The 26,879-nt window shown below is 41.6% G+C and overlaps 1 protein-coding gene across 4 annotated transcripts; it reads left to right on the top strand.

Moving 5' to 3' along the window:
• Positions 1-2,798: 2,798 nt before the first annotated feature.
• Positions 2,799-26,365, top strand: PLCXD1 (phosphatidylinositol specific phospholipase C X domain containing 1). Of its 4 annotated transcripts, XM_061626994.1 has the most exons (9): positions 2,800-2,888; positions 3,803-3,931; positions 6,149-6,268; positions 7,819-7,953; positions 9,427-9,563; positions 13,232-13,360; positions 20,931-21,086; positions 22,200-22,383; positions 24,933-26,365. In XM_061626994.1, the coding sequence occupies exons 4-9, from the start codon at positions 7,839-7,841 to the stop codon at positions 25,166-25,168; spliced, it is 957 nt and encodes a 318-aa protein (XP_061482978.1). In that variant the 5' UTR covers positions 2,800-2,888; positions 3,803-3,931; positions 6,149-6,268; positions 7,819-7,838; the 3' UTR covers positions 25,169-26,365. The 4 variants fall into 4 exon arrangements, with proteins under 4 accessions (XP_061482980.1, XP_061482978.1, XP_061482977.1 ...); XM_061626996.1 differs by lacking the exon at positions 6,149-6,268 and having other exon boundaries at positions 2,799-2,888; positions 9,427-9,470; XM_061626993.1 differs by lacking the exon at positions 6,149-6,268.
• The last annotated feature ends 514 nt before the right edge of the window (positions 26,366-26,879 follow it).

The raw sequence follows: 26,879 nt of genomic DNA on the forward strand, positions 1-26,879 counted from the left end.
GTATGCGGATGACACGCAGCTCTATCTCTCATTTAAATCTTCACCAAGGTTGGCTGTGGAAACCCTGTCCAAGTGTCTGGAGTCGGTGAGTGGCTGGATGGGAAGGAATAAGTTGAAGCTGAATCCTGACAAAACCGAGGTGCTGTTTGTGGGAGACAAGGGAAGGCTGGGAGATATAGACCTGGTGCTTAACAGGGTACGATTGCCCTTGAAAGACCAGGTCCGTCGCCTGGGGGTCATTCTTGACTCCCAGCTGTCTATGGATGCTCAAGTTTCAGCTGTGAGCCAAGCAGCTCTGTATCAACTCCATCTGATACGGAGGTTACGCCCCTACCTTCCCAATCATCTGCTCCCACCGGTGGTACATGCCCTGATCACCACTCGCCTAGACTACTGTAATGCGCTCTACGTGGGGTTACCCTTGAAAACGGTTCGGAAATTACAGCTGGTACAGAATGCAGCGGCGCGTCTGATTGCAGGCAGCCGCCGTAGAGATCACATCACTCCTGTGTTGAAGGAGTTGCATTGGTTACCGGTTGTGTACCGAACCCAATTCAAGGTGTTGGTTTTAACCTTTAAAACCCTATACGGTTGTGGCCCAGCCTATCTGAAGGAGTGCCTCCAGCATCGACAGGGATGCCGCTCAACGAGATCGACCTCAGAGGGCCTTCTCTGGATCCCACCAGTCAAAATAGCTAGGCTGGTGAGGACTCGAGAGAGGGCCTTCTCAATAATGGCCCCCACCCTAACTCCCAGGTGATATACGCCATGCCCCGTCTATAATGAGCTTCCACAGGACCCTGAAGACTTGGCTTTTTAGGCGGGCGTTTGAGATGGGCTAGTTTTTTACTGTTTTTAAATTTTAATTGTTTTATATACTGTTTTATCTTGTACGTCGCCCAGAGTGGCTGGACAACCAGCCAGATGGGTGACTAACAAATTTAATAATAAATAATAAATAAATAAAATAGCTGAAATGGGGCTACTGAGAAACAAAAGGTAAACATTAGCCTTCTTGGGGGATCCTCAAGGTTTGCAGAGGTAGAAAAAATATTTAGGGGAAAAAGCTTAATGGGGCACTCCCCCCCCCCCAGCAATTTCAGTGCCCACAGAATGCTCAGTATCTGTTGGGGAACGAAAAAAGGAAACCGGGGAAGGGAGAAGGGAAATGGAATAGAATATAATGGAAAAGGGCCTGGTTAACTGACTAGAACACTGCACAGGAGAACTCCATGCAGCAGCATTTTATTATGAGTTTGTGTGTTCCACTGAATACCAAGTGATTCCAAGGCCAAGCCACAGAAGGAAGACTGTTATGGTGAACTTCCAGAGCCATCTAGCTGGCTGCCATTGGAAACAGGTGCTGGACCAGATGGGCTGACCTAGCAGGGATCTCCTTATGGTCTAAAGCAACAACTAAACCCTGTGTGCCCCACATATACTAACATAGGTTCTCTTTCTACAACAGGGATAGAGAAAATATGTGGACTTCCCTGTGTTGCTGGGCTGCAACTCCCATAATCTCTTATTGACTGCTGGCTGGGGTTAATGGGAATCCAGCAACATCTGGAAAGGCATGGGCTCCCCATACCTGCTTTACAGAGTCATTTCATTTCTCCCAGACCCCCCTATATGAGTTAGCTTCTCAGATAACACCCCCAGACACCCAGCCAGCCAAAGAAAGCCCTCTTTTTCTCACTCCATTTTCTGTGTTAGGGTATCCAGGACTGTAAATGAGCTCTAAGGAGGGACAGAAGGAGGATCTGTGCCCATAGTGAGTATCTTCCTGGTGTTATCATCTATGCTGAATAAGACACCTGTCACCTCTCCTTTCAAGCTCCCCCAGTCCCCACTAAAGAGGCAGGACTCGGAGATTTCTTCCACCTGCCAGCCGTAGCCTGTCAATAACACTGGGAGGGTATCTATGTGTCATTTCAACCCATGGCATACATTTACTTGGGAGCTTCAGCCAATTGTTGCTCTTGGGGACATGTTTCCCAAAGTTCAAATGCCATTCATATGCTATGGAAAAGTTGTTGTTCACAAGCTAGGGAAGGACAGGAAGGACACGTCATTTCTGTAAAGTGTGCAACAGGCACGAGTTAGCTAGGGCCCATTAGGATTTGGCTCTGCAACCTGTTTTCAGGGCCGGCCCTATCATTAAGCAGAATGAAACAGCTGCCTCAGCTGGAAGGTATGGGGGCAGAAGCAGCAGCCACCCCCCTGCCCATTCCTTCTGTTGAGGGACAGAGCTGTGTGTACCATGCAGACCCCCTGTGCCCCTTAAGCTAGCCTGCTGCCCTTGAGCGCAGTGGGGGACATGGTTACCAGTAAGAATCAACTGCCGTTCCAGTGGGTTTGTGTGGGTGCAATCAGAGGGGACTCTTTCTTGGCCTTAACTGCAGGCAGCAAAATGTCTTGGACTCGCCCTCCCCATAGGATTCAGGCCCTGTTGTAGGAAGCCACACTGAAGAAGGGAGCATGTGCACAGTCTCTGCCCCTGCTTGTCCACTGCTAAATCACAACAATATTTCATATCTAAAGTTAGAGATAAGGACTTTCTAGGTGAGCCCTGGCAAAGCTTGGACACTACTGATATATTTCTCTGAGCAGTCAGCTTCAAAGCACACACATTTTGTATTGTTTTAAGGGACTTGGATTATCACGTTTAATTTTAGGGCAAAAGACAACCAGCAACTGTGGCTCTCCAGGCCTCTCTATTTGCCTACAGGCTTCTCTCCAGGCCACACCCCTTATCAGCCCTACTTCATACGCTGCTTGAGTGTTTTTTATTTTTCTTTTTGGCTGAAGGGAATGTGTCCTTGAACTTGGATAATGCCACTTGGTTGCCTGGATGGAGGACAGAGAAACTAGCCTATTGGAGAAAGGTAAAATTGGCAATTGCTATTCTGCTTGCTTTTGCTTCTGATCCCAACCTCCACTGGTAATTGGCTCCCAGAATGTTGCCCAGATAGGAATGTGGCCCTCAGTCTGAAAATGTTTTTCCACCCCTGCTTTTCTGAAATTGGTGAACAACTTTCCTAGGAATTACAACGTCTTTTTTTTACTGATAGATTTCTGCAAACGTGTATGGTTTCTTCAGAGTAAACGCAATGGACTTCAGTGGCATTTACTTCTGAGAAAGCATGAATAGAATTGGCCTGCTAAAAAGTTCATATGGATCATACACAGCCAGATCCATTGCATGTTTATTTACAATTTACTGAGAGTCAGTGTGGCATAGTGGTTAGTGTTGGACCAGGCCCTGGGAGACCAGGGTTCAAATCCCCGCTCAGCCATGAAGCCCGCTGGGGGACTTTTGGTCCAGTCCCAGTCTCTTAGCCTAACCGACTTCTTAGGGTTGTTGTGAGGATAAAATGGGAAGAGAATCGCATAGGCCACCTTGAGCTCCTTGGAGGAAAGGTGGGGTAGAAATGTAATAAATAAACTGTTTATTTGGATGTAATTTCAAGTACCGGTTGAGTTCAATGGGACATCCTCAGGTAAGGGTACACATACTGGAATGTAAGTCTCACTGTATCCCAAGTGAGTGTACGTACGGTTGCAGCCTCACCGTGCTCTCGATTCTTATTCCTCTCCCTTGTACTCCACCTTAATGATGAAACCCTGATGCGCTTATCATCACCCAGTTTCTGATTTTGCTCTTCTTCCTCGTCCCACCCCTCGCCCCAAATTTGACTGTCCCTCGACGCAGGAAGGCGGGATGTAGCTGACCATGACCAATCCCGCGGCTGCATGCAAATCAAGCCCAGTGTGTGTTTGTTTTCGTTTCCTGATGCAGCGGCTTTCGGAAGAAAGGCAGCGTTCGGTCCACGGAGGTGGACGAAGCACCTTACGAGGAACGCGAAAACGTTTGGGAAGACCTGCTGATGGGAAAAGACAAAACGCTGCGCAGATGCTGATGATAACAGTGAGTTAAAACCCAAACCCTCTTTTTGTTAGGAGCAAAGCGGACATTTACTTGCTGTAAAATTTGAAGTGTTGGAATATCATGTGACTTCTTGTAAAACAAGACGATTTTGAATATGTTTCCTGGAATGGGATGCTTCTGTCTGACTGGTGTTGTGGCTTATTCCTCCCAAGCAAGTAAACAGTTTTTATCTGCAGTTTTTTGTTTAAAAAAAAGCCTTTGTCCTGCCCCAACCTTTGTGCTTGCCTAACAATGCAATGCTGTGCAGCATGTTTACTAATCCCCACTGTGTTCATTGAAGCTTACTCCCAGGTAAGCGTTAATAGGATTGTAACCTAAATATTTTCCACAGTTGAATGTGAGGCATGTCCGGTATCTCCGTACAACCAGTATTTAACACTGCCTTCAAAACAGAAATAAAGTATAACTGATAACAGACTGCCCAATCGTTACTTGAAATTAGAGTTTTATGCTTGCTTCCATTCACTTTTTATTAACACAACATTCTAGGTGCTAGGAGAGAGCTTAGATGATTTACAGTCAAGATCAATGTCCTACTGAAAGCTTCAGTGTTAAATAACTTCCTGGGCACTTATGGGAGGAGGGGTGGTCTACAAGTGCATGAAATATAAATGAAATCATTCTGAATGAAGTCGTGTTGGGTGTATGGACCTTTCAGTTAATCAGAGCTGGGTTGTTGAATTCTAAAAAGAAGTGGTGGAAGAGAGCTTTAAAAGACTGTGAAATTGGGGACTTTGTATTTTATGAGAGAGCTGATGTATAAAAAACAAGAGGCATCTGGAAATTCCGAGAGAAACTTATGGGTTCTTATGTTCCATTTTTTAAGGTGAGTGCACCTAATATATATAAAAATGTAAAATGTGAATCAATGAGACATCTTGTATCATATAAGTACTTAATCGGACTACTAGGATCGAAGAGTTTAATGTCTACTTCGTAATAAGTGTAGAGAGTGAGCGTCTGTCCAGAAGACATGTTACGTTAAATGTGGCCACATATTTAATATGTCTGGAGATTTTTTTGTTTGTTAAATTGTGGCCATAGAAGCATCTGATCAGGACTGGGGCACAGGGAGGGGGGGAGTTTAAACCTTTCCCTTTATACTGCAGGTCCAACAAAAATGGCTTTTCAAGCTGCTCTTTGCTGAAGGATAGAAGCTGCTGTTCGTGAAACTATACGTAACATGTAGTTGGGCCTTGAATATGCAAGTTTTAATATCAGGTATGGGAATCGGTGGGCCTCCAAATGTTGTTGGACTCCAACTCCCATCAGCTCCAGCCAGCATGGCCAACGGTCAGGGATGATGAGAAGTGATAACCAACAACATCTAGAGGGCCACAGATTCTCCATACCTGTTATAGATACTCTCTTTCTCTCTCTGTCATATGCACAGTAATTTTGCAATTATATTGTAGAGTCCAATGATTAAAAGGACAAATGTAACATAGATATAACAAATTAGGTACATTCTGCCCTAATGTGTGAAGAGAGAATTTAGATCCTAAGCTACACAAGCAATTCCTTGCATAGAACTGAGCTTCTCACGTGGAATCAGGCGGTCATGTAATAATGACCCTGAGCTAGAGGTTCCTGTATACATGTGCAGGTTCCTGCACATGCAGACTTCCCCACTAAAAAGAGGTGCATGTTTGGTTTAGCACATAATTGACAGTTACTGCTGATCACCTGATGGGGGTTAGAATAGAGGTTGCCAGGATTCTACCCATCCTCTCCCATGAAGCAATAATCCATGTTGTCAGAGTTGGCGGCTCCAGCAATCAGTTCACCCTTAAGTGTTTGTGCAGGTATGTTGTGCATGCATCACTGAGTTCTGGATGTCAGAGAATTTTTCTCCTTGCCACGTAGTCTTTTTGTGTGTGCAGCATCAGATTCAGAAGGGCCATATAATATCAATTTTATATCTGAAGAAATTGTTTTGTTATTGGAGTTTGTAGGAACGGTTTTATTGTTTTTAGAGTTGTTGAATTGATTTTATTGCTTTAGAGCTTGTGTTTTTTAGTGTTACTCTGTTTTTATCTTGATGGCTTTAGGAAGCGGTTTATAAATTTGAAAATAATGATACTTGCATAGAAACCTGCTTTTAAGCGCATATCAAAGTTTCTAGATTAGAGTGATTGTGTTAAACATAAGAGTGTTAATCAAATGAATGATGCTCTTTTATCTTTTCTTTCTTAGAGAGAAGATTGGTTTGCTCTGGAATTATTTCTTTGGCAATTTTACCTGGCACCTAAGGCTGCTCAGGAGTTTGCACCACAGATGTGGAAGTCTATTCCAGCCCTGTTGTGTTACTGTTTGGTAATTTATGTGTAGGAAGAAACTGTCCTTTTTAGGAAACAGTAGACAAGGCATGGGAAAGGAGATTTACAAAAAATAGGCCAATAGCCCAACAGGAAATAAATCAAGTTGCATCTGTCAAGATCTCCTGTGGTCAGACAATATTGGCCACTATATAAGGGCAGATTAGGTGGGCTTTTATAGAATCTACTCTGTGCTGTGCTCCCTGGTGTTCCTAATTCTTGAGAAATAAAATGTACATCCTCTCTCTCTCTCTCTCTCTCTCTCTCTCTCTCTCTCTCTCTCTCTCTCTCTCTCTCTCTCTCTCTCACACACACACACACACACACACACACACACACACACACACACACACACACACACACACACACACACACACGGACGGTTTGGTACAGGTAACGGCTGTCAATATTATTTTCTAGGCAGTTCAAACTTGAATAATATCTTCAAAACAATATCTTGGCTTTGGACCAAGATTTTTCACTCCCCTCATTTTGCATGATTTGGGTTGCAATCATATATCAGCTTACCTGGGAGTAAGCCCCATTGAGCAAAATGGGCCTTATTTATGAGTAAGCATGCATAGGATTGCAGTGTTGATCTTGGTTTGTAAATTATGGAATGTTCTTTCTAGTTACCTGTATAAATGGTTGGGGTTTTAGATATGTTTAAAACAAATGGAGGTACCCTTTAAAACAAATGCCTGAAAACAGATTTTACAGTGTTTTGCAAAGTATATTCCAGTTCACTGATACACACTGTCAGGACAGGGAAAGGCAATTTGATTGATTTATCTGTAAAAGATAAAAAACAAATAAGAATCCAGACTACTGTATTGTTTCTGAGTTGATTTTTGTATTGTCCAGGTAGTGGGATTCAGACATAACTGGGTTGTCTAAATGAGTCTGTCAAATAATGGACAACATACTTTTAATAGGTTATCAAATGCATTCTGACTTTTGGTGTATATCATTTGTTAAGATGCTTTCCTGTTCCATTTGATTCTTAAGGTAATTACAAAAGCTACACATAAGGGGAAAAAACAACTCTGTTCAATTATTAGATACAGGGCTCTTTTACATAGGTTGTCTAATGCTATAAATTTGCTTTAGAGACAGTGATGCAAATGGTGAATAGTGCTACTTAACAGGTAAATTGACCTGGTTCCTGTAGGTGAGTTACCCAGTTCTGTCCTATTTGCTATGACTCAGAAAAGGAGGCAATTACCTGTGCTGATGTATATCATTCCAGTCACTATAATAGCCCTTAGGCCAGTATAATGAATAGGCTGCCATGGAGGTCAGTTTATTTCAGGTATCGGGTGCCTTGGGTACCAGTGCTAGGACAAAGGCTCCAGGCTTGCCATTTTTCCTACATGGCTTTTTAACTGTTATAGTAGCACATACTGTTGCTGGAATGGCAAATGTACTAGTGCCTTAGGTCCCTCCAGACATTTTGACTACTCCAGCCAGCACAGCCGCACTGTGTACTGGGAAGGCTGTACTAAGGGAATAGAGTTAACTCCTCCTTTTGTTTCGGTTCTTTTCTAGAACATCTGCAAAAGGAAAAAATGAAGGAATGTCCCAAAAAGAAATCCATTAACTTCTGCAGTGAAGGTCCCCAGTGGATGTCTCATTTACCAGAATGTCTCTGGGGCATTCCTCTCTCTAATCTGTCACTTCCAGGTAAACAGTACCACCTTTGAAGTATCATATGGTGCTTTGTTTTGGATTAACTATTATGCTTTGTAGAATCTGTGTAGTCCCACAGCAGGACATGCAGACCAGATTGCGGAAACTTCTAGAGCGAGCTTCTTCCCCTTACCGTGACTTGTTTTGGAGCCAGACTACTCAGTGAGAGGGTGGGCCTCACTCACTCACTTCCTTTTGTTTTGGCACAGCCGAGTGAGGAGCTATTGGTTTTCTCTCTTGAGAAGAGTGTCCTTGTGGTAATTTTCCCTGTAAGATCTGTAAGACCAGATCTTCTTCCATTCATAGGAATATAGAAAGCTGCCTTACACTGTCAGACCATTGGTCCATCTAGTTCAATATTATTCACACTGACTGGCAGTGGCTCTCCTGGGTTTCAGGCAGGGTTCTTTCTGGAAACTGATATTGGGACCTTCAGCATGCAGATGCTGTACCACTGAGTTGATCCTGTTGATCCTGATGATGGTGTGGTCATATTATTTAATTGTGAGCTTTTAGGGTGCAGTAGGATCTCTTTAAATAGTGGAGATACCGAATCTGACACACACTGTCTGTGCTTACTGGTTTTAGGTGAAAGTGATAATCTTGGGTGACTTTCTCAAAACTTAGTTTGGCTTTGGACCAAGATTCGTTATTGCCCCATACACAGACTCTGCATAATTGCTACAAAATTGTACCAGGAAAGTGAGGATGGTTAAGGAATCCTGATTTAAAGCTGTCCAAGTACTAGACAGCAATGCTTTTCCTTTCCTGTCAGTCCTCCAGTGACAAGCACTCCAACCCAGAGCTGTGGAGTCGGAGTCGTGGAGTCGGAGTTGGAAGCAATTTTGAGTGGAGTCGGAGTCGGTAGAAATGTACCGACTCCGGCTTCAAAATAAATTTTGATTGACAAATTTTTAAAAATATAAATTCAAAATGTCAAAGAACCATCCCATGAAGTCAGCTGTAGTTGAGCATTTCACCATAACTCAAGATGGAAAACATTTTGTGTGTCAGTGTATGACACAGGACCCAAGATCAGCGCATATTCAGGCAGCGATAAAAATGCTCCTATGAGAGTTTCCAATTTAAAAAGACATTTACAGCGCTTTCCAGGGCTGTGGAGTCGGAAGCAATTTTGGGTGGAGTTGGAGTCGGACAGTAGAAAAATAGAGGAGTCGGAGTCGAAGGTTTGGTGTACCGACTCTACAGCCCTGCTCCAACCTTGTCTCAGAGTCTGGACACCAGATGGATCTTGCTTTTCAACCCAATAACCTGATTAAAGGGGTGCATAAGCCCCCCTCCCTTTGCAGGGAGATGGGATTTATACCTCAGCAATTCACTTCCTAATAGATGTTTAGGATGGGAATTGTATGTAAAGCAACATTATTTTAGAGATGAAGTTTTGTGCAGAGGGTAAGATTTGTCAAATTACTGGAAATAGTTTGACTTTAATTTTTATTCCCATAGGGAGTCATGATGCTATGACCTATTGCTTGGATAAAGAGTCCGAAGTAAGCATAAACGAATCTAAGTTGTTGCAGTTTATGGACAAACATATGCATTGCATAGTACACCCAATTATTTTGAGATGGTCTGTAACACAGGTAATCAATTCTCAAACTTTCCAGTTCTTATGTCTTATTTCTGAAGCTTGCTTTTACAATATTTCTCACACTCTCTTCTATAAGGGCCGTACTAGGACCACATTCACACCATACGTTTATCCCACTATTATCCCACTTTAAACAGCCATGGCTTCCTCCAAAGAATCCTTGGAAGTGTAGTTTTATAAGAATGGTTGAGAATGGGTAGAAGACCCCTGTTCCCCTCACAGAGCTACAATTCCCAGAGTTCTCTGGAAAGAAGAACTGATTCGTTAAACCACTTGGGGAATTGTAGCTCTCGGAGGAGGAGTCTCCTAATAACTCTCAGCACTTTTCACAAACGACACTTCCCAGGATTCTTTGGGGGAAGACATGACCATTTAAAGTGGAATAATAGTGGAATAAATATATGGTGTGAATGTGGCCTGGGTGTATCATCATATAGGTACCATAAGAAGAAATAGAACAAATCTGGCTGAAAGTGGCTTAAACCTTTTTATTTTGTATTCACTAATAGGCAAAAAACCTTGCGGTTTAAGAATGTACCTATAGCCCACAGATATTTCTATCAAACTTTAAAAAGCAGGGAAATTGGGCAGCTATAGTGAATGCACCAGGGGAGCAGGAGACCTGAACTCCTCTCTGAGATATTGGACTGCCCTACCAAGTTGTCAAAATGCAAACACAATTTGGGTTGGTCTTTCACAGTCCAATCCACTTCCTGTGTAGCTTGGAAGAATTGGGTAACATGTGCCTCTGAGCATATGGTGAGTGGTGGCAATACCTGCCATCTCCAAAGATGGAGAATTACATTTTTGTATGTTTGTTGGTGTGCTTCTTACTTTGCTTCATTCCTGTGTTACTATTTCTACAGAAAATCTAATATAGAAAATGTTATTTCTCTTATTACTCATTCTAGAAACCTGTGTCAAACCTACTTTTATTAATCTCAAATCCTTTTTATTGGTCAGTGTCATATGATGTTGTAGACAGCCTTTTGTGTTTCAAATTGGAGGTACTGTTCTGTTTCTATTTTGGGTGCATTAACAGTTGATGAAACTGCAGTTTGATGTAAAATCAGACTGATTACAATATGTTGCTACATCATGACTCTGGCTGTTGGAAAAAACAATCTTAGCCTGCCCTAGATGCATGTTTTCAACCTGCTATGCTTAAAGCAGTTCACTTAAGGAAAGGTGGGCATCATCAATTAAAAACATAAAGCACACCTAGAATTTTGCTAGAACATATTTCATCTCCCACTGTTTTATCTTTTGCAAACTGAGACACTCCTGGTGTCCACTGGAGACTATTCTGCGGAATAGTCAGTGCAATTGTTCCACAATTATTTTTGGAGATTTTGTTAGTGTTGCAAAGTGTTGCTGTACTTCACATATTCACAGAATTAGAAGCAGAAGAAAATGATTTCCTATAGGAAACTACACTAAAATTGCAAAGGAAATCAGACATATTTAAAGTGACTATCTGAACTATGTCAACTGTCTTAATAATGTTGCTTCATCTCTGCTAAAACAAGATCAGCACAGCACATGTCTTCTTTCTATTATTTGGGCTGATTGCAGGTGTTGCTACCACTCCCCATATGCTCAGAGGCACATGTTACCCAATTCTTCCAAGCTACACAGGAAGTGGATTGGACCGTGAAAGACCAACCCAAATGGTGTTTGCATTTTGACAACTTAGTAGGGCAGTCCAATATCTCAGAGAGGAGTTCAGGTCTCCTGCTCCCCTGGTGCATTCACTATAGCTGCCCAATTTCCCTGCTTTTTAAAGTTTGATAGAAATATCTGTGGGCTATAGGTACATTCTTAAACCGCAAGGGTTTTTTTTGCCTATTAGTGAATTTCCCTGCTTTTTAATCCGGGAGGTAAGAAATGGGATCCTGTCCAAGCTTGCTGAGAATGGATTGATCATTTGCATGCTTATTGAGTTCAATGGGATTTACTCCCCTGCAATCATGCTTAGGATAAGTGAAACTGACCACAGGGGATGGGGAGGGAGGAGGAGGGAGGGGAGGAGGAGGAGGGGAGGAGAAGGGCAGGTTTGATCATTTGCATGCTTATTGAGTTCAATGGTATTTACTCCTGTGCAATCATGCTTAAGAGAGGTAAAACTGACCATGGGGAGGAGGAGGGGGAAGGAGAAGATTGGAGGGGGAGGGGAGGAAAGGGGCAAAAGGGAGGGGATAGGAGGGAGGAGAAGGGAGTTCAGTGGGATTTATTTCTGTGCAATCATGTTTGAAAATGGAAATGGACTGCCTTCAAGTTGATCCCAACTTATGGCGACCCTATGAATAGGGTTTTAATGGTAAACGGTATTCAGAGGTGGTTTTACCATTGCCTTCTTCTGAAGCTGAGAGGCAGCGACTGGCCCAAGGACACCCAGTGAGCTTCAAGGAGGTGTGGGAATTCAAACCCTGGCCTCCCAGGTCATAGTCCAACACTGAACTGGGGGAGGGGCAGGGAGGATAGGAGGAGGGGAGGAGAGGAGATTGGGTGGGTGGGCACTGGGAAGAGGGGAAGCCCCTTTCCTTTCCAAAAGGAAAACATTGTGAACCATATTATTGCTTTTCAGCGTTTCCCCACCTTTTTATTCTATAGCAGGCACATGTAGCCTCCCACCCAAATTTAAAGTAAAGCTGTCTCTGGCCACATCCACACCAGGCCTTTATTTCACTTTGGACAGTCATGGCTTCTCTCAAAGAATCCTGGGAAGTGTAGTTAGTGAAGGGTGCTGAGAGTTGCTGGGAGACGCCCTGTTCCCCTCACAGACCTTCAGTCACAGTGGCTGACTGTTAAACCAGTCTGGCCACTGGAGCTCTGTCAGTGGAACAGGAATCTCCTCTCAGCACCCTTCACAAACTACACTGCCCAGGATTCTTTGGGGGAAGCCATGACTGTCTAAAGTGAAATAAAGGTCAGGTGTGGGTGTGGCCCCCTGATTAGGCAAGCCCAGCAGCTGTGAGTCTGGCTTTTAGAACACTGACAGTTGGTTCTTACTGAGCATGCCCGACAGTATCATAGGGTTACAGCCAAAATTTGTTAAATTAATTAAAAATCAGCCAGGCATTTTTTAAATTTTTAAAGTGCAGAAGATGAAGGTCAGAGCATGGGGCAACATCAGTAACAGTATTACAGGTCCTCTGTGAACATGGCTGATTTTTAATGAATTTCAACAGATTAGTAGAACTCTGAGAGAAAAAGGTCCAAAAGGCGTTTAGGTTTTTTCTCTCTCTCTTTAGACTTTGAACTCTCAGTTCTTTCTGACTGTTTTGTGTATCGCCATGAAAATTGAGAGGGTTGTTAAGCAAGCGTTTCTGAGTTCAGGACTATAAGTTTTGTAAGGTTTTGTTTTGAAATGAGCTTATGGGAAGCTTCAGAATGGCATGGGGGTATTTTCAATGTAACATTGCGGAATGTGAAAAATCCACGCTGGCTATAGTATATAGCCACTCTCGTGACTGTATAATTATAAGTGTAAGGCGTTGTACTAAACAAGTTAGCAGGAACTAAACAACTTCTGAACTATTCTGAACTATTTTTAATTTATTATGTGTTTCAAAATGGTAATAGTTAAGTCAAAAAAAAGTGTAGTACTGAGACAGTTAAGTATTTTCCATGTAAACATCTCTGTTTTGAATTTTGCAGGTGCTGACTGTGTTAGAGCAACTGGATGCTGGAATAAGGTACTTCGATCTGCGGATTGCTCACAAGCCCAATGACTCTTCTATGAATTTGCACTTTATTCATATGGTGTATACAACAGTTGTTGTAGAGGTACAGTTTCTGAGTTGAAACAGACATTTGTTTTCATAGCACAGATGTATAATTATCTAATGTGGGGCCTTCCAGGTGTTGTTAGACTCCAACTCTTGTCAACCTCAGCCATCATGGGCAACGGCCAGGAATGATGGAATGTGTTGTCCAGTGACATCTGGAGGACTGAAGGCTTCCCACCCCGATCTAACTATTATTTAAGTAATATGGAGCATATTCCAGATCCTTCTGGGTGCAGATGAAGAAGCTGCATGCTGTGCCTCACTTCTCACAGCTTTTGTGGGATATCCCATGTTGGGAATAAGAATTCCTGCAGTTTTACCAGCAGCTCGTGGAGCTACTAGGCTGTATAAAGGTAAAGGTGTCCCCGCAGTTGTAGTGCGAGTCGTTTCTGACTCTTAGGGTGACGCCTTGCGACGTTTACTAGGCAGACAGTATATATGGGGTGGGATTGCCAGTTCCTTCCCCGGCCTTTCTTTACCCCCCAGCATATGCCAGGTACTCATTTTACCGACCACTGATGGATGGAAGACTGAGTGGACTTCGACCCCTTTTACTGGAGATTCGACTTCCTCCTTCCATTGGAATCGAACTCCGGCCGTGAGCAGAGCTTTCGGCTGCATTACCGCCGCTTACCACTCTGCGCCACAGAGGCTCTTTACTAGGCTGTATACTGGAGGTTTAAATGGAGCAAGAAGGTACCAGGTAGCTTGCCTTGATAAAAAGGCGTGTCAGATTCTGCCGCCAGTGCAAAGTATTGACCTGTTACGTTCTGCAAACAGTGCTGTAGCTAGAAATCCTGTGCACCCTAAGCAGGACTAACTTGCATGTGAATGCAGGCCAGGCCAAGTTATTTGCTGAGAGGCATCTTGCATGTTTGTATACATATAAACGGCTGTCATGGTTGTACCATGTCCTGTTTCAGAGATATACACCACAGTTACACCTGGCGCATCAAAAGCTGCACACATGTGCCCCCTGGGCTTGATATGGATGCTTCCACACTACAAACCTAGCTTCTAAGATCTATTTGCACATGAAGAACAAACTCTGCCTTCCTAGAGTCTTGATCATGGTCACTGATGTCATGATTTTCATTATTGCAGTAACTGATCTCTATTGCAGGGCTGAACTGAGGTTAGCAAACTCAATTCAAAGTGCTATAAAGTACTTTATAGAGCCATATGTGGCTCAGGACCTCAGTAGTTCAAGGACTGCCTCTCCCTGTATGAACCAACCTGGACTTTGCATTTATCATCAGAGACTCTTCTTTGTATGCTCCCTCCATAGGAGGCTTGGAGGCTGGTGACATGAGAATGGGCCTTTCCAGTGGTGACCCCCGGGAGGCATGCCTGGTGTCTTCTTTATCCATCTTTAAGTGCTAGGCAAAGACCTTCCTTTTCACTCAGGCCTTTGGCCCTTGATGTGTGCTGTCTTAGTTTTGTTTTTAAGTTTTTATATTGTATGATTTTAAATTGGTTTAATATTGCATGCTTTAAAATCTTTTTTATATTGTATGTTTTTAAATGTGTTGTAAGTTGCGTAGAGACCACTGGGCATGAGATAATTAACACATGAAATAGATGATGATAATTAGTGAAGACCACTATGGCCTCAAATAGGGGTTAACTCTTTCCCCCTTTTTTTATCAAATGATCTTGAGTATCAAAGCCTGAGGAGAAACACCTTCAAGTCTGCAGTATAGAAATGTAGGACTAAGGGCAAAATCTATGTGGATGTTCTGCTACGTACAACCTGTTGGATCAAACGGGTGCTGGTTAAGCACAGAACTATGCTTTGCATGGTATCTGTTCTGCAGAGCTTGTCTAGTTAAACTTCCTAGAATATCCCTGATGACTTTGCTACTATCGACGCTTAACTACAACATGAATGATTATTCAGGACTGAAGGCATGCTAAGAGTGAGAGAGCAATCTATATCCAGTTTGGATATTTTGTGTTCATTCAATAGCAATAGCTCGGTCCAAAAAAGCTAGCTGTGCTTTATTTCCATTAAAATCAACAAACTTGTCCCATTGTTTTCAATCACACTTAATCATGTCTATTTCCCCTCCCCCCCCCAAGTTGGGGCAATTGTAATTAATGTGCATGACTATAATAGGTAATCCATAAAAATGCCAACCTGCAGACCCAGTTCTTATTTTCATATATAGATAACTTGTTCTATATAATTTTAAAGATAATTTCCCTAAGTTTCATTATCTGGCAAAAGTTTTTCAAAACGGCATTTTATACATGAGTAAAACAACCAGAAGTGTGACATGCAACATGACCCGGAATTTCTCTATTTCCCCTCCCCTAATCTTCAGTTAAAAGTCTACTCCAAGAAAATAGACAATAGCTTAATGGCTCTTTATTGTATTGATAGTTTTGCTTTCTCGTTTGGTAAACTGAGAAAAAATTTTATGTTAGAAATAAAATCAGATGGCCTTAGGTCAATATAATTTATGTTGGTTGAGTGTTATGTTGTTCACAGAAACATATACTCCTCTCCTCAACAAATGAAAAGAACAATAGCCTAAATAAATAAACAATCTGTAAGTTTTAACTTTATTATTTTCTTTGAGATTGTTTGCATTAAGAAAATGTGATTTTACCTGAAGTGTACTTTACATGCAACAGTTCTTGTTACCAACATAATACCACAATGTGCAACTTACACAGCATAAATGTGTTTTCATATCTGTTTAAATCTCTTTTTAGGATTAGGAATCATTTGGTTTATTATTAGTACCATACCATCAAAGTAGGCCATCTTAGTTTTACAAAAAGAGGCAGGTCCCTGCCCTCAAGAAGTTTAGAAGCTGAAAGACAAGTCAAATGAATGGAGGGTGAACATGTTACTGCTTTTAGAAGAAATATAATTATACGTTAATAAGCTTAATTAGAAAACTTTTTAAAGTTAATTATCAGTACATGTCAACCTGGGTGTGGTTTAGAAAAGTGTAGATATTTCTCTACTAGACGCCCATCACCTTTCTTGAAGGTGTAGAAGCTTCTACCAGCTTTCCCTCAGGTGTATCAAGGAGGCAAGCCCATTTTGATTTTCCCTTCCCTAGGTAGGCTGAATAGGTGAGTCATGCAGAGATAGAAAAATTCACTGCAGGAGCTGAAGGTCTTTTGCCTTGCATCAGGGAACAGTACAACCCTGTAAAACGTTGAAGGCAATCTTGAATACAGATTAATTTTTCACATAATTTAAATACAGGACATAACACCCTATAGAAAAAGTGATTTTCTTGAAAGAAAATGCAGAAGCAGAAACATCCACTGAAGTACTGGTGTCAGTTGGCAACTTTGTTATTGTTGAGTTTGAGAAAGGGAAATTGAAAAGAAAATTTGTTCTGAAATTTTGTTTGATAATTAATATGAAATCCTTTTCCTAAAGAGGACTTCTGTGGCATTTATCTTCCCTGCAATGAAAAATGTTGGGTTGAAAAGAAACAAATAATTAGAGATGTTGCCACAGCCAAGTGTAAATTCCTGTGGGAATTACAACTTCGTGCAGGAACTTGGTGCTGACCTGCAATTTGTGAATGCATAGTAATCGACTTGAAGGCATATAACAACAACAATAACAAGTGTCGTATGCATAGGGTCTTGCTTTGGAGAAAATTATTTGTGGGTGTCTTGATGATGAATTGTGGCATGTTATGTTGGTCATGTTATGTTATTAACAGGTCGTTTGCCAGAAAACCTCTTTTCTCACAGTTTCTAATAAACATTATCATAAGACTGATACTTGCCCATGAAACATTAGCTCTTTATATATATATTGCTGCAGATTGAGTTTTAAAAAACTTATTAATACTTTTAGAGAATGCAAGTTAGAGATAAATTCTTGAGGTTGCAGAACTGTTGTTATATAAAAGAAAGCTTTTAAACTACCAATAGCATTTTCTTGATAATTTTTGTAGTAATCCAGTTAACATACAGTTTAATGGAGTTCAAATGATATTAGCTAAAACATGAAATATTATGTAAAGAAGCTTACAAATGTTATGTTGGTCACTATGGAATTACGCTTATACTTGCGAAGATAGTTTTTAAAAAAAAATGTAGTTGTGAAGATACATTTGAATATTGGCTTCCGTGATGCTGTTTTATAAATTACATAGAGATAGATTTAGGCTAATTTAACTGAATTTAATTCCTGTTCAATGGGAACTAAGTCACATCTAATGTGTCCCACAGATTTCAGTGGTACCTAAATGAAACTAACTTAGTCTGGATCCATGATGTTAAGCCTAGAAGTGGCAGTTCTCAAAAAGTTTTGCAGGTGACCATCATTTCAATGAGACCCAAAACTTATGCTTACTAAAGATTCAGCTATGACCATGTTGACTCAGATATACCAGAGCAATTCCATGTGATGTCTAGTTTACATATTTTATTGTGTTCGAAGATTATTAGGGTTCCTCAGCAGGCAAAGCAACAGTTACAGCACACAGGCATTACTAACCCTAAGCATTCAAAATATGAATCAACTTTTCAGAATCATCAATTGGCTTTGAAAAGGATGAGTTAAAAAACTTTGGGCTTCTCTTTATTGGCCTTCTAGTTTCGGAATGCTTGGAAAATGCCTCTTTGAAAAAATGCAGAGATTGAAATCCTATTCACACTTACCTTGGAATAAGAGCCATTGAAAACAGCTAGTGAGTATATATGTATAGTAGATATGCAGATTGTGGTTTAAAACAAACTCTGGTTGGTTTCAAAACAAGCCAACTTCAAACTGGTGTTGCAAGCTGGCTTGTTATAACCACTTTGCTTTATATCAGTGGTTCCCAACCTTATGAGTATGGGACCCCCTTTGTAAGCTCCAAACTTTTTGTGACAACCCCCCCATTGTAATTTTAGTCTCTGTTAATTGAAAAAATGGTGCATGGCACAATCACATCTCCAAATATCCCTTTCCATAAAAAGCCCCCTGCAGACAGGGAGGTGTTGCTTTCTTTTCTTAATGCAAAGATCCAATAAAATTGGAATCCCCCCTTCCCCCCTGACAGTATGAAGATGTACAGTCCTGTCTCCCAACACCAGTGGTTTACAGTGTTGGGCTGAGATCCAGGTTCAAATCCCCACCCAGCCATGAAGCCCACTGGGTGACCTTGGGCCAGGCACAGTCTCTCAGCTTGACCTATCTCACAGGGTTGGTGTAAGGATAAAATGGAAGGGGGGGACCATGTGCACCACCTTAAGCAATTTGGAGGAAAGGTGGGATATAAATGCAATAATTAAATAAATACATTTCAGCTGCAGTATGTGGACTCCAGCCTCAGCCAACCTGCTGAGTTTTTTTAAAATTATCATCCTCAAGAACCAGCAATGTGATAGTGGTGGGGATGCTAGATTGTGAAGATAAAAGAGTGGATAGATTGAGGAGGGGGGTTAGGCCTTGGGATGATCATCAGAACTGATGACTTGGTTAGTGTGCACTTGGGGAATGAGCAGAACACAGATCAGCGCAAGCACACACACAAACACACCTGCCCTTCCTGCAAGGATCTGCAGGCGTACATGCATTTGGGCAAATGGGAGGGGGGAACCCTCAACTGCTGCAGCATCTTGGAGAGAGAGATTGGGGGAGGGTCGGAATGTAGGTAGAAGAAAGGGGGGACACTGACACACACACTTAGCCTCAGAGATGGGGGCCCAGCAAGTCCTGAGCTTCTTCACTGTGTCTTGGCTCCGTCTGGGCCGAAGACGAGATCTGGGCGGCCTTGCAAATAATAATTTTTAAAAGGAGGTGGCGGTGAAGCAGGAGTCAAGAAAGGCAGGCAGGCTGGTTGTCAGGAAGGAAGGGGAAAGCAGCCTTTCCTTGCAGCCTTACTTCTTTTTGCTTCATGAAAAGCCCTCTCATTCTGAGTAAGGGTGTTGTCAGCAGTGCGAGGAGATGGGAGTCGGGATACTAATCTCCTCTTCTTCCTGGCAGCACTTCCCTCAGCCTCCTTTGGCATCTGCCATGTGTGGTATAGGCAGATGCCTGCCCTCTGCGCACCTGAAAGACGCTCTGGTGCTTCAGCAAAGTTCTCCCCTCCCGTTTGGAGCAAGGGGGAGTTTCATCTGCAGCGCCAGTGGGGAGCAGACAGCATCTAGGTAGTGAAGACATCTTTTAAAAAATTAATAAACAATCCATTTCTTTACTATTCACGGCCACCCTGGAGGTCACAGCTCCCAGGCTGGGAACCACTGCTTTATGTGACAATCCCTAGACCAAAGTCCTCCCAGCTGTCAGGAGGAGGGATGAGTGTTTGAGCTCAAGCCAGTTCCTTCCTTACACATGTAGTGCTAAACCATGGTTTAGCATTAAGTGTATTTGTAAGGGATGTGGGTGCACTGATCTTTATATGGAGTTCCACTCATGCAGAGGCTTCCCCTATTCTTTTTTTATGAGTTAAGGAGTGCCCTACATGGGCAGAGAAAGTATTTTGGTGCATATGAGGAGCTTTTCCCTTCTACATAGAGCAGAGGTGAGCAACCCGAGGACTGCATGTGGCTTTCAGCCTTGCCTGATGTGGCTCTGGCACTTGCTACAGGAGATTCTGTACCTCTCTTTGATGAAGTGCCACCCAGCAAGGAAGGAAAACCAAGCTGCAAGTGGAGAAATATATTATTCTGTCCCTGTCCTTGTGGCTTGCTTTCTTTGTCAGCTAGGCTGGAGAAAGAGAAGTCTCTGTAGAGTTGTTGCATGTACATTGAAATACTCAAGAACCTTTGGATCATGCCATATGTATCTGCTGGCCTTGCTCACTTTGCTTGCCAACCCCACCTATCATTGCCAGAGCTCCCCCTCCCCCCCCTTGCATGGCCACTATGTGAGGAATATGCAGGATTTTGCCTTTTTGTATTGCAGAAAATTGTTTGACCTGCAATAACTTTATGTTCCTAAATGTAACGCTGCAATATTTATTGAAAAAATAATTACTGAGCAACATAATTGTAGCCCAGTCCTAAACTGAGTAACATATTATAATCTTACAACATTATTGGCGTTTGTTCCGTGTGCCAAATTGATTTGATGTTAGTATCATTTGAGACTAATGTAATATGAGCTTTTTAAAACACAAAGGCCTTTTCAGCTTGAATACCTGTTCTGTTTCTTTTTTTTGGGTGGAGGGAATATGCAAGAGGAAAAGCAATAGTATGCCTGCTGATGTAGAAGTGCAAATAGGGTGGACGTATGTCTCTGCTGTGTTGTGAGGACGGATTATTTACTATGTAAGAGATAAAAATAAAGCTGATTTCCAGGATTCTATAGATTAGCCAACAATATTTCATTCTTGTAATCGCATCCATTGGATTTTCTAGATATATCAGCTGTAGATCAGATGCTCCACTGATGTAAGCTAGCATATGTCAAACAGGAAATATGTAAATAAGATGTTTCTAATCCATACGAAACATCCTGCATAATGAACATTCCTGTATCAGTAGTATACAACTAAGTATCCCTTGAGAAACTTTTAAATTACAGGTTGTTATTTCTTTCAGGCTCATATAGGATGTAACAGCTATTTACTGTGCTTGTTTCACATTGACTTTTGTAGGCTGTCCTGTGGGATATTTTACGATGGTTGAAAAACCATCCCTGGGAGGTTGTCATTCTAGCTTTCAGAAATTTTGATGGATTGGATGATGATCATCACTGTCATTTGGTCTCCTGTATAAAGAAGATCTTCAGTGACAGACTCTGTCCTAGAAATGTAAGTTGCTTGGAATGCTTGGCTTTGAGGTTTAAAGATTATAAAAGCCTTATTCACCCTGTCCTGTTCAGGATGCTGGACCGAAATAAACAGGTTTGCTCGTGTATATACCTTGAGCTATGCTCTAATTGAATGAGATCCTGTACATGTTAATCTGAATACCAATATCCTGTTTGCAAACAGAATTTTTTAAAAATATACGATTCAGTGGCGATAGCTCGGTGTTTAATTTCTAAAAATAAAAATGTTGAGACTCCAAGTATCCCTGTGTGGCCTGTCCCTTAATCTTCAGTTGGTAGGTATAGGCTGCAGTTAGTCAAAAGGGAAAGGAACACACAATGGGCTGGGCTAAGAGGCACTTCTCTTTATTGCTGTTTCAACTATTCCAGAACTTAGCTGTGATATTGAGAACAGATTCCAAAGCTAAACCTCAGCACAAATTATGTTGTATTGTTATTGAAATTATTACGGCATTAACATGTTTACATAGTTTAAAAAAAACCTTACAAATGAAAACTTATAGTCTCTAATAAAAGAACATTAGTCCTTGCCAAGGTAAAGTAGGTTTTTTCAGGTTTGGTGTGGGTGCTTAATATCTGGCCAAATCTAAAACTTATTGAGTAGTAGCTCGTATCAGAGACACAGTTCTGTAGCCTGCACTACATGGGTACATGGACAGTGAATTGTGCTCTGATTTTCAAGCAGTGCTTATGTAGAAAGGACAGTTACTGTCGGTCCTTTATTCTTTTCTCAAATGCTCCTCAGTCCTAAACTAGTGAGTGGACATCACCTAAGCGAATGACTACCTAAAAAACACAACCTTTATAAAGGGGTGGGAGGATGGGGAGAGAGTCTCTATGAATTCAGTTGAGTGACTTTATCTTCAAAGTGTCTTGCACCACTCATACTACTGCCACATATTTTGAAATAGTATTCAGGAAATAAAATATAGGGTGCATGCCTTAGTAATTGAGGTTCCACAGAGTTGTCTTGAACGTGATCCACATATTTTATTTCATTCATTTATTAAATTTATATCCTGCCCTTCCTCCCAGAAGGAGCCCATGTTTTTAGTAGCATGAATACAGTGCATCACCTTTCCCTATCTTTCAGGTCATTCCAACTCTAAAGAGCATGTGGTCCTCTGGCTATCAGGTTATTGTATCCTATGACAAACCTGCACAAGTGCTAAAGCATTGTGAACTGTGGCCTGCAATTCCATACTGGTGGGGAAATAAAACAACAGCACAAGGTCTTATCCAGTATTTGGAGCAGAGGAAACAGAATGGACGCCCAGGTACTTGCTACAGTTTGCTTTCCCAAAGAACGAGGAGACACTCTGCCTGTTAAGGAGTTTTAATTTGCTTTAAATAGTCAAACTAGGGACACTCCTAATATTTGGTGGCTAGAGGAAGCTTGTTTTTCTGTTACAGGTTTTGGTAAACTGAATGAACAACAGTAAAGTTGCATTTTTTTTGTTTTAATTTTTGGACCGTCTTTGGATAGAATGGATTTAGGAAGATTCAGGAGCCATCAGTTAGACCTCAGGAGATATCTTATGGTAACTTGTTAAATCTATACAAAAGTAAACAAAACAAACACTAGAGAATGCAGCAGAACTAACAGATTAAATGTAAAGATGTGAAAAAGCTGCTTAGTTCTGTTGAAACCATCCACTTGGTTCCAAAGAGCCAGTAGGGCAGGAATGGCTACCCTTTGGTCCTCTAGATGTTGCTAGACCAGTGGTTCCCAACTTTATGAGTACAGGACCCCCTTTGTAGGCTCAAAAAATTTCATCCCCTCCCCTGCTAAATGTAATTTTAGTCTCTGTTAACTGAAAAAATGGTGTGTGGCAAAATCACATTTCCAAATATCCCTTTCAATAAAAAGCCCCCTGCAGACAGGGAGGTGTTGCTTTTCTTAATGCAAAGGTCCAATCAAATTGGGATCACCTGACAATGTGAAGATGTACAGTCTTGTTTCCCAACACTAGTGGGTTACAGTGTTGGGCTAAGATCCAAGTTCAAATCCCTACCCAGCCATGAAGTCCACTGGGTGACCTTGGGCCAGACAGTCTCTCAGCCTGACCTATCTCACAGGATTGTTGTGAGGATAAAGGGGGGAACCATGTGCACCACCTTGAGCAATTTGGAAGAAAGGTGGGATATAAATGCAATAATAATTAAATAAATACATTTCAGCTCAGTATAAGGACCTCAGCCAACCTGCTGAGCTTTTTAAAAATCATCATCAAGAAGCAGGAATATGATAGTGGTGGGGATGCTAGATTGTGAAGACAAAAGGGTAGATAGACTGAGGAGGGGGGTTAGTGCTTTTAGGCCTTGGGATGATCATCAGAACTGATAACTTGGCTAGCATGCACTTGGGGAATGAGAGTGGAGCAGAGGACAGATCAGCGCACAAACACACCTGTCCCTCCTGCAAGCATCTGCAGACGTCTGTGTATTTGGGCACATGGGAGGGGGGAAACCCTCAACTGCTGCAGCATCTTGGAGAGATGGGGGGCGGAACGTAGGTGGAAGAAAGGGGGGGCACTGGCACACACACCTAGCCTCAGAGAAGGGGGGCAAGCAAGTCCTGAGCTTCTTCGCTCCATCTGGGCTGAAGGCGAGATCTGGGCAGCCTAGCAAATAAGAATAATTTTTAAAAGGAGGTGGCAGCGAAGCAGGAGTCAAGAAAAGTAGGCAGGCAGGCTGGTTGTCAGGAAGGGGGAAGCAGCTTCACGGAAAGCTCTCATTCTGAATAAGGATGTTGTCAGCAGTGGCAGTGCGAGGAGCCGGGAGCCAGGATAGTAATCCCCTCTTCTTCCTGGTAGCACCTCCTCAGCCTCCTTTGGCATCTGCCATGTGTGGTATAGGTAGATGCCCGCCCTTGGTGCCTGAAAGATGCTCTGGTGCTTCAGCAAAGTCTTCTTCTCTTGTTTGGAGCAAGGGGGAGGTGTCATCTACAGCAGCAGCGGGGAGCAGACTGCATCCAGATAGTGAAGACTTTTAAAATAATAATAATAAAGAATTCATTTCTTTACTATTCATGGCCCCCTTGGGGGTCATGGCCCCCAGTTTGGGAATGCTAGACGATGGCTCCCACCATCCTTGACAAATGACCGTTCAGGCTGGCACTGATGGGAGTTCTGCTTCTGAAGGACAGGGTACTTACAGCTGAGCAGATCTGCTCATGGCCAGACCCCTTAATTTTCTCTTCTGAGAAGTAAGATGTGCTCACCCATGCTGAATCTGCTGTCAAGTTAAGTGCCCAACTCTGTCACTCAAAATGGAAAATTTGGTGAAGATCGACTGCTAAATAAGTGCCATAGTCTACAAATTGAGGTGAGGCCCTTTCTGTGGTGGTACCCTGGTTGTGGAATGCCCTCCCTGGTAAGGTTCACCTGGTACCTATTTCTTTTTATTCTCCGAGATGTAGTTAATTTTTTGGGAGGGTGGTATTGTAGAATGATTTTATGCTGTTTGTGTAGTTTTTATGTGGATTTTATATTTAAATTATTGATTTAATTTATTTGAATTTTAAATATTTATTCTAAATTTCCTTTTTTGAATCATGCAGAGGCCATGGGTTAATGGGTGGACTAATAGATGGATAAATTTATTTATTTATTTATTGCATTTGTATACTGCCCCATAGCCGAAGCTCTGTGAAGAAATTACTTGCAAATCTGGGTTGCTCTCTCTCTGTGTGATTAATCGTACAAAGGGAGTATGTTTCCTCCTCCCTGCTGAAATAAATGACTGGAACTCTGTACTAGCATGGAAAACTTACTCAAATCTAAAAAACGATAAATCACAGCAATTATTTTTGTTTTTCCTACAGTGGGATTATTTGTTGCAGGAATCAACCTTACTGGAGATTTAGGGTATATTCTGGCACATCTACGTGGATCTGTTAAGAAAATGACCCTTCCTGCTCTTCCGTTCCTAAATCTGTGGATAACAAAACAGCGGCCTGGATCAAAGAAAGACTGTATTAACATCATTGCTGGAGACTTCATAGAAAAAAATAACTTTGTGAAGAATGTGATAAACCTTAACAGAAAACTTTTAAAATAGCACTGTCACTTTTGATTTGTCTATTCAGTATTGGAAAAGCATTCTTGGGTTAACTTCTAGCATGCACTCTCTCTAAAGAGACACAAAATCTACCTACCTCATAGGAATGTTGGGAAGATCTTGTGTGCAGCTAAATTATATCCCCCCATTCAAGTCCCCCTGTGCACCCTCCCCAGTCCGGAGAGTTGGTGGAATCCCCAGAACTAATTTAGGGTATATGTTGGGGGGGGGAGGAGTTCTCTTGTGCAAGTGTAAATTCTTGGCCTAACAACATGTTGCTTAATACTACAATAGATAAAAGCCTTTCAAAAAGCATTTTGAGAAACTGTCTAAATAAAGGCTCTTAAGTAAACCTAGAAGATATTAGGATAAAAGGGCAGACCCTTTTATGGGGTTAAATTAACAGGAAGTGTGGGGCAAAGTTTTACAATGGAGCCTCGTATTATTCTGCATTGGGAATAGTGCTATCTAATGTAGTTACATAGAGGTGAGCAGCGATGTTGTCAAGTTTACAGCTTTTATTCAAGATGGTGATAATCTAAGTAGACTGTGAAGTGCTCCAAATGGACCTCTCTAAACTGGATGGTTAAAATCCCCCAACAAAATATAACCACAACCCAGGAAATAAAGATTTATAAATAAGTGTAAAATGATGCACACTAGCTCAATAAATCCCAGTTTCACATGGATACTGATGGGTCTCTGTACCATAATGACCAAGGAATAAAATCTTGGGATCATGTTAAACAGATCAATAAAAAAATATTCAGTGTGCAGCATCCATAAAGGCAATAGCATATTAAGGATTATTAGTAAAGTGACTGAAAAATAAAGTGGCCTGTACCATCATGAATTTACATGGTTGGACCTTGTATCTGGAGTACAGTTCAGATTGTTCCATGATACTGAATTGCTGGAAAAGGTGCCCCCCCCCACAAAAAAAATGGACAAGCAAACTGATCAAAGATTTGGAGCACCTTCCATAAAATTTCCTCATAATGTATTTGGGATTTTCTGGTTCAGAAGGCAATAATCAAAAGGCAACAGGATTAATAACAATATGGTATACTATATTTTAAAAATGGATGTTAAATTTTTTTTAGTGTAACTTCTAAAAGTTTGTCATATTTGTATTTATTTAAAATCACTTACTGCCAGTAATTTTCTGCAATAAACTCTCGTATCCATCTTGCTAGATATGCGCATTTATATTTGCTTCTGTTCCCATATGGTGTATGGACATACCTATGCATGCTCAGAGATGAATTGGCCACTGTACTCCATGCTCTTGATAACTTCCAGACTGAATTACTGCAATGCACTTTGTATGGGGCTGCCCTTGAAGATGACTCGGAAACTTCAACTGGTTCAAAATGCAGCGGACAGATCACTGGGTGGGGTTTGTTTATTTATTTGATTTATATCCCACCCTTCCTCCCAGTAGGAGCTTAGGGCAGCAAACAAAAGCACTAAAAACACTCTAAAACATCATAAAAACAGACTTTAAAATATATTACATATTTGTATTTATGTTCACCGCCCAGAGAGCTATTGCTAGTCGGGCGGTATATAAGTTTTAAGAATAAATAAATAAATAAATAAATAAATAATACAACAAAACACATTTAAAAACTTTAAAAAAAGCTTTAAAACATCTTTTAAAAAAAGCTTTAAAAACAAATTAAAAAGCAATTCCAACACAGAGATGTCT

Source organism: Rhineura floridana, chromosome 5 (assembly GCF_030035675.1).
Source record: "Rhineura floridana isolate rRhiFlo1 chromosome 5, rRhiFlo1.hap2, whole genome shotgun sequence".
Taxonomy (NCBI): Eukaryota; Metazoa; Chordata; class Lepidosauria; order Squamata; family Rhineuridae; genus Rhineura; species Rhineura floridana.